The sequence below is a fragment of the Oratosquilla oratoria genome, chromosome 10, assembly GCF_046742065.1.
Source record: "Oratosquilla oratoria isolate Oo_2021 chromosome 10, ASM4674206v1, whole genome shotgun sequence".
Classification (NCBI taxonomy): Eukaryota; Metazoa; Arthropoda; class Malacostraca; order Stomatopoda; family Squillidae; genus Oratosquilla; species Oratosquilla oratoria.
Genome location: NC_134786.1, coordinates 20734869 through 20742368, shown reverse-complemented (window position 1 = coordinate 20742368; position 7500 = coordinate 20734869). Strand labels below are relative to the sequence as shown.

The 7500-nt window shown below is 47.1% G+C and overlaps 1 protein-coding gene across 4 annotated transcripts in view; it reads right to left on the bottom strand.

Annotated features, from left to right (window-relative positions):
* LOC143029146 (uncharacterized) overlaps window positions 1-7500 on the bottom strand; it is a 92196-nt gene that overhangs the window by 15234 nt on the left and 69462 nt on the right. For all 4 annotated transcript variants that reach the window (XM_076191613.1, XM_076191614.1, XM_076191612.1 and 1 more), the window contains exon 2: window positions 677-4383. In XM_076191613.1, coding sequence (XP_076047728.1) covers window positions 677-4243 — 3567 coding nt within the window. In that variant the 5' untranslated portion in view covers window positions 4244-4383. The remainder of the gene's footprint in view (window positions 1-676; window positions 4384-7500) is intronic.

Genomic DNA, 7500 nt, shown 5'->3' with positions numbered 1-7500 from the left:
AATATGAGGGGGCGATCAAGGATGAGATGGATGGATGGGATAAAAGTGGCTTTGAAAAAGAGGGGAATATCTGTTGAGGAAGGACGGGAGAAGACAGAAGATAGGGGTGAATGGAGAATGGTTGTGTATGGATAATGCTGTGATGTATGGAAGGGAGTGGGTGGGGGATGGGGGGTGAGGGAATATGTGTAAATAAAAATTTGACGCAGCCCGAAGGGATTTCTCCCCGTCTTCCCCTTTTCTGCATAAGGGGACGGAGAGGGGGTTCGCCGAATTAATGAAGTAGCCTTGCTATGGATATTGCTGTGTCTTGCGACACTGCTTCTGATCCAGGGCAGTGAACAAGATGCAGGAATGACCCGTCATCCAAGAGGTGCCAAGGTAAGAGGGAGGGAAAAAGGTAGAGGGGAGTGGAGTATATAGGGGATGGAATGGGTGGGAGTTGTTTCTATGCCTTTGTCTTTTGGCGACCTCCCGTATAAGGGAGAAAAAGCCTTTGGCATATGTATGTATGTAGGTTGTTAACAATGAGGGTGTTCTTGGCCTACTTTAGACATTATTTCTGTATTGGCATTTGCCAATACTTGTGTTAGACACAATTTTCACGTATCTTGTCTAAAATCTACAAAGTTTAGTTTGAACAATTATCGTTATTTACGAATTGATAAGATCTTACCTCGGTGGGTGGTTGTTGGGGGGGCTCTTCTTCAATCGGAGACGGTGGGTCGTCTCCACCGTCATAAAGCGAGACTCCTCGATACTTGTCACTTAGGCTGAGGCCAACCCCGTCGCCTTCGGGAGCCCCGTGGGGATCATCACCCCCTTCGCGTGATTCGTAACCATCACGTGGCTCATAGCCATCGCGGTCGTATGGCTCTCGTGCCTCGTCAACAGATTCCTCGTAAGATGTCACTCGTTTCTCACGACTCTGAACATTTATCGCCTCTCGCGATCGGGTCCTTGTTTCTCTGGCATCACGAATATTGTCACGGGAGTTATTCGAGTCCTGTGAATCCCTTGAGTCCTTTCGGCCGTTTCGAGCCCCTCGTGTCTCTTTAGGAGGATCCCGGCTGTACCTGTCCCTCGAAGGATCCCTCCCATCCCTTACTTCCTTAGATTGTGATCTTGAGCGTTTGGTTGTCGTGGTGACGACTTCTTTGCTTCGTCTTTCTCTGCGGTCGTCTTCCCTTCTATCATAAGAGTAGCCCCTAGGAGATTCTGGGCGGTCGAGGTTGTCGCGGCTACCGGCCCTTCGCTGACGTTCACGAGAAGGATCTCTTGGACGTTCTCTAGGTTCTTCATGGAGAGAGTCTCGACTTGCATGGCGATCTCTCGTATCTTGTACCTCTCGCTCTGGACTAGACTCATCAAGACGATCTCTACTCCCTCGAACATCTCTTGGTGAACCCCGATCTTCTGAGGAGGTGCCTTTGTATTCTTCAAATTTAGCAAGTGGGTCTTCACTGGGGTCATCTTGGGGTCTTGGATCATAAAAGAACTTTATCTTAATGCGTTTCTTCTTTTTCTCTTTTTCTTTTGGTTTCTTTTCCTTCGTTTCCTTTGAAGTCTTTTCTTTTTCGATATTGTTCTTTTTGTTTTTCTCTAAGGTTGTTGTATTATTTTCTGTCTTTGGGGGTTTCTCTTTTGAAGAATTCTTTTCTCTCGGTGGCTTTGGAGGTCCTAATGGTTTGGGCTCTTTGGTTTGTTTAATAACTTTTGTTGGGTGATGACGTTCGGTGACGTATTCGGAATGGTGACTTCGATGATTCGACACATGTGTGACTTTATTTGCTTTTGCCTCCTTGGAAACTACATAGGTTTTGCGTCCTTTCGTATCCACTTCCAACTGCATGGCATCCACTTCGTCTATAGTAAGAGGTGTCATCTCTTCCGGACGGTAAGGAATGACCGGGGCCTTCTGGTGATCTGAAGGTATTTCCTCGTCATCATCGTACTCCTCCTCTTCGCGAAGCATCACCTGGTCTCGGATCCGATCCATGGGGTCGTATCTTCTCCGGGGTTCGATTTCCGAGTCAGACGTGTCAGACAAAAGAGGGACCACGGATCCACCACGCTTGTGGAACTGTCGTTGAGGTCGGCGGATGGGTGGGGAGGGGGATCTATCATACCTTCCGAAGCCGTGATTGACCTTACGGACCAAAGTTGCCGATGTTAAGTCACCAGAGATGAAGTCATCTCGACCCTCCCAGCTTTCTCGGCTCTGTCTACCATCTCGGTTCTCCCTATTTGGCTGCCTTCCTCGGCTTTCCCGGCTAGATCGTCCCTCTCGACTTTCTCGACCTTCTCTGACGACTTCATGGACCTCTTTAATCTCTTTCTTTTCTTTTGCGTTCCTTCGGACGGGAGGAGAAGGTGAATCTGATGGAGGTCTCTGGTTTTTCTTTGAGCGATTTGGGACCTTAGGGAGGGCATCAGTCTGAACTGCCACGGACGACATGTTGATGTTGTTGGAGTGGCCCTCGTATTCGTCAAACAGATCCTCGTTACTGACTTCAAAGTCTTTTATTTTACGTTGAACCACGTCGTCGTCCAGAAACCGACGCAAACTATTTTCTGTAACCTGGTAACTCTCATATGCATCGTCATCGTCTTCATAGCCTTTGTAGTCGTTGTTGTCTGTGATGATGATCTTTGCTGAATATTCCGGGTCTCTAGAGTTGGTCTTTGGCGTCATGTCGTACTGTTGATTAAAATGATTTCTACGTTCTGTCCTTTCTATTCTCTCTCTTTTCTCAATCTTGTTCACTTGAGCATAGACAGCATCAGATCTGTTTTGAATCTCCCTTGTAGGAGAGAGTCTGCTCGTCGTACCGCCCGTGTAAGTGAATGGCTTATTATTGTTGTGGCAGAAGTTTCTGTCGGGTTCGACAATCTTCTTGGGCAATGGGATCTCAATATCTTCTTCATGAGATCTCCGTCTAACCTCTGCTTCTGCGTTCATGCGCTTGACAATGTTACCCACCTTCGGGCGGTAGGGTTGACTACTTTCCATGTTTGCGTTGCTGTTGTTGACTGGCGCGTACTTTGACGAGTCTTGACTCCGATAAGGAGCCCTTAGTTCGTGGTCGCTGTCGTAAAGCGCAGTGCTCGGAAGGTGACCGAGTGATTTATAGCCCGAGAGTCGATTAATCTCCTCTATTGGTCGGTTCTTCTCTGTTTCGAGTAAATTGTCCACAGACTTGTGTTCGTACGCGCGATCGTCTCTATTTAAACTCTTCTCGTATTTCTCGTCACTGTCATAGAGGTTGTCCACTGATTTAAATCCCGCTTCACCGAATTCCCCGTCTTTTTCGTATACGGGTCGATATTTGTTCTTTTCACTCTCGTTATTATCGTACAACACCGTATTCGGAATGTCGTGGACAGACTTGTGACCACGAATCTTGTCCCGCTTGTTGTCGTAGTAGTCTTCGTATAGGAGTGAACTGGAGAGGTTCTCTACTGACTTTTGTGACAGTTTATTCCTCCTGTCGTAGTAATGGTCGTTGTTTTGGTAGCCAACGCTATTGGGTAGGCGTTCGTTGGACTTATGGGTGGGCGGCCGCGAGGCGTTGCTCTGCTGGTTGACGTCGCCCTTTCCGCCTCCACGGCGGTTGATCGGGTTGGCCGTGCGAGATGTGGGCAGAGTCTTGGCGCGCGGCGAGTAGGGGGCGGCGTCTGGACTCTTGCCAAGCTGGTTGTTGTTGGTCGGGGCGTGGAGTTGGTGGTGGTGGTTCTGATGGTGTTGGTGGTGATGGGTGTTGTTGTTGGCGTTGTTAATTTTATTGTTGATGGTCACTGTGCTGTAATTGTTCTGTTGATGGTTGTTGATGTTGTTGTTGTGGTTGTTGTTCTTCAGGTTATTCCGCCCTTTGGAAGGACGGTCGAGGGAACGCGAGGAATAAGACGGGTGCTGTTTGTTCGGACTATTAGAGGTGGTACACGACACTTGGTCCAGGAGGCGCACCAAGCTCTCGGCTTGTTCCTCGAGTTCCTCAGCCGTCAAATGGACGGGCTCGTGATGGACGTCCACGCACTCGGACCACTCGTCCGGTATCTTGGGTTGTACTACACGGATGATATTCCGTTGTTTGGATTGCTGCTCACCCCGCGGAATATGTTTTACACCCACATCATTATTGAAGGACACACGTTTATCGGAGCGTTCCGACTTGAGCGACTCAGTGCGCACTACTCGTCTGCGGGCGCGAGGCTCCTGGCCACCCGGCTCCGCCAGGGACATGGTGCTCGGCGGCCCACGCGTGTGACGTCACGCTCCTGACGTCATAGAGCGGTCGTCCCACTGCCGACCAGCAGTGGCGGCGGCAGCATCCCAGACGTCAGAGACAGCACCAGCTACACGCAGCTACACACAGCTCCAACCTGCAAATTAAAACCTAAAGTCAATAGGGTCAACGGTGAGAAAGGAAGACATAAGTATGCATGAAAAAGCGCTGTGTAGGAAGATGAGTTCGGGCTAAACACTTCTGCGGCTCAATCAGTTCCTACAAGCAATGAAGATGGAAGCAAAGCCGCCAGCCAATCAGGTGGGAGATTCCCTCATGTGTCGGCCTATGCAACATTGCTACCCTGCTCCGCCCAGCACCAAACCTTATGTTCAGCTTTCTTCGGTTTCCCTTGATAGATAACTTTTCGTGTCAACTGAGAAGAACTCTCTGGTGCCTTGGGGGAATGATAGATTATTTGATCCACGGGCCCCCTTTGCCTAGGTTCTCTTTTTCTGAGTGAGCTCCCAGCAGTTCCTTTCGTCACAACGATGTGGGCACAGTCTCCTTCGCTTTATAATGTCTAATGAGGGCCAGCTACATAAAGTTATCTCTAGGTTTTTTCCAGACGACACTCAATTCTATCGCTACTATACTATTCTTGGTAAACTGATGGAGTCTGGTAGGTCCACTTTATATTACGTATGACAAGGCATACAGTAAACCACTCAGCAAAATTCGCTCGCTGACCTTTATCTGTGGGCGGCGAGGGCGAGGGAGGTGGACCCTCGCCCACGTCATAACTGTACCTCCAGGTTGTCCGCCTCGGTCTGCCCCCCCCATCCCCCCACCACCACCAGGCTTTCCCCGCCCCCACTAGGGCACACCCCAGCTTCTCTGTATGGCGACAGAAAAAGGAAACTAAGGTTAGGTTTCTTATTCTTTATGCATTCATATGCTGAATAATGTTATGTGTACATGTTAAAAAGCATACGAGTATGTGAGCACACAGTCTCTTACGTGTGTGTGTGTGTGTGTGTGTGTGTGTGTGTGTGTGTGTGTGTGTGTGTGTGTGTGTGTGTGTGTGTGTGTGTGTGTGTGTGTGTGTGTGCACGCGCTCGTGAATCCGTTGTCACGTTCGTGTACACGCGTACATGTGCGGCAATGTTTGGCCAAGGTCTGGTACAGCTGATTGGAGTTTTTCTCGAGCCTATGTCACACTAGATACACGTGTTGGAACTACCGTGGATTCACTTGATCGTGAGAACGTCAATCGTAAAATTGTATATCTCTGACAGTGAGTAATGCGTAATCTTATATCTATATTTCATTTGGAGGGCATAAGTTCAGTACTGGAACCGAAGTGTCTCCTTATGAAATGAATTCGCAAGAACTGCCGAGTCATTCCCAGTATGAAACGGGCTTCACCTGCCGAGCTAGACGGGGTAAGGGATGTCCCAAGAAATACTGGCAGATGCGTGGGTGGTTCTCCGAAATGCTACCTTAAGCGACCTTCTCATGTTGTGAATGTCATTAGGAGGAGTCGTTCGCGAAGTAGTAGTCCTACTCAAGACGGCAACCTGACATCCAGGACGAGGAAGGGTAAAAGGTGAAGAAACTCAGCCTCAATTAAATCCTCTTCAACCTGGTAACGCATTTTTTGGTTATAATATAATACAGGTAAATCTATGCAGCTGCGGAGGGAGGAGGTTGCCCTCTGGTCTGAAGGGGTGGAGGTTTTTGTTCATAAGTGGCTGCTTCAAGCCGGAGTTCGCCCCCTCGGTTGCATAAAACCGTATATTCTCAAGAAGAACAAAATCCATAAAGGACGTCACTGTGTTGAAGTGGTTTCAGAAGACACTCGATATCATATTATGAACTTTGAATACCAAAACAGGGTTGAAGATTAATGTGGTCAGTCTACCTGCATTCAAGGGAGGAAGGAAGCGAGGAAGAAAGGGAGGAAGGATGGCTGGAAGGGAGGAAAGGGAGATTGCTGATGAAGTCATCAAGTGTAGTAACTTAAGAAATGACGACAAGGATTATATAAAGGTATTTTATTTCTTTAATTTAAAACCATATGATTACTTTTCGGCAATTCTATGGGGACAAATGAACAGTTATTGGATGAGATAGCTTCAACGAAACAATGTTTTTTTCCTAGAAGTTATTCCATGAAGTTTGTGTGGCAAACTTTTCATTGTATCAGAAATTGATGAAGAATGTTGCGTTGCATAGGTACTTTAGATACATATCAAAGACACGTTTCAGGAGTAAGTATCCAAAGAGACCCGAAATAAAAAGAAAAGAAAAGGGGCGGAACAGAACCCTGAAGTCACGACAAAGGCAGCAAAACAACAATATGGAAAAGACATCGTCACGACAGCTCTGCCAGTAAAAAAAGAACCTCCCTCAGTGGAGGTAATTATTGTCTCAGGCAACCGCACTGGGCAATGTAATGTGACACCAGGGAACGGTAAAAGCAAATTCAAGAACGATATACTTCGTGCCCATGAGGACTTGTGGTGAGGGAATAACTGCAAATGTCTTCCGGTCCTGAAGATGTCATTGTTCTTTGTCTTTTGCATAAAAAAATTAGTTGGACAATAAAAGAATATGCATATGGCATAAAAGGATAACATAGGAAATCATGCAACCCCTAAAATATATTCTATAGGTAAGAGATGTGAATACGAAACATGTAAATGTCAAGTGAAAATATCGAAAAAAGAAAACAGTGTGACTTGTGCTCAAGTGAAAGCATGTTGTGAAAGTGTTGTGTGGGAAGCAGTCTATACAAGGTACAACTCGGTACAACGAGTTATCTACCAAAAGAAACGTTACAGGTATATGAGAGCAGGGAAGACTCCGCGGCTTAAGGGACCAAGCATGCATTAAGCTGTAAATAAGAACTTTAAGCACGGTAGACATTATGACCTCACTCCTTTGGAGTTCTAAGAAGAAAAGACATTCCAGAGGGAACATGCCCGATGGCTAAGCATATGAGTGTGATACAATGATTCATGTGGAACGATACCAGTTTCTTGTGGGTGCTAGATTTTGAATAAATGGAGTAATTAGTGATGGGCCAGCTACGGCTCATTGGTGGTCTGTGCGTCTGGCAACCGTCTAGAGGGATCAAACGCTTGGGTTCAAATCCTGGTCATGTTACAAAGGCCCAATTTAAGAAATGGTTCCCTCAAAAACCAAACTCCTTTCGTAAGGCGTCATCTAAGTCCTGAACAAGGGTATTCGTGACGTAATACCAAACCAT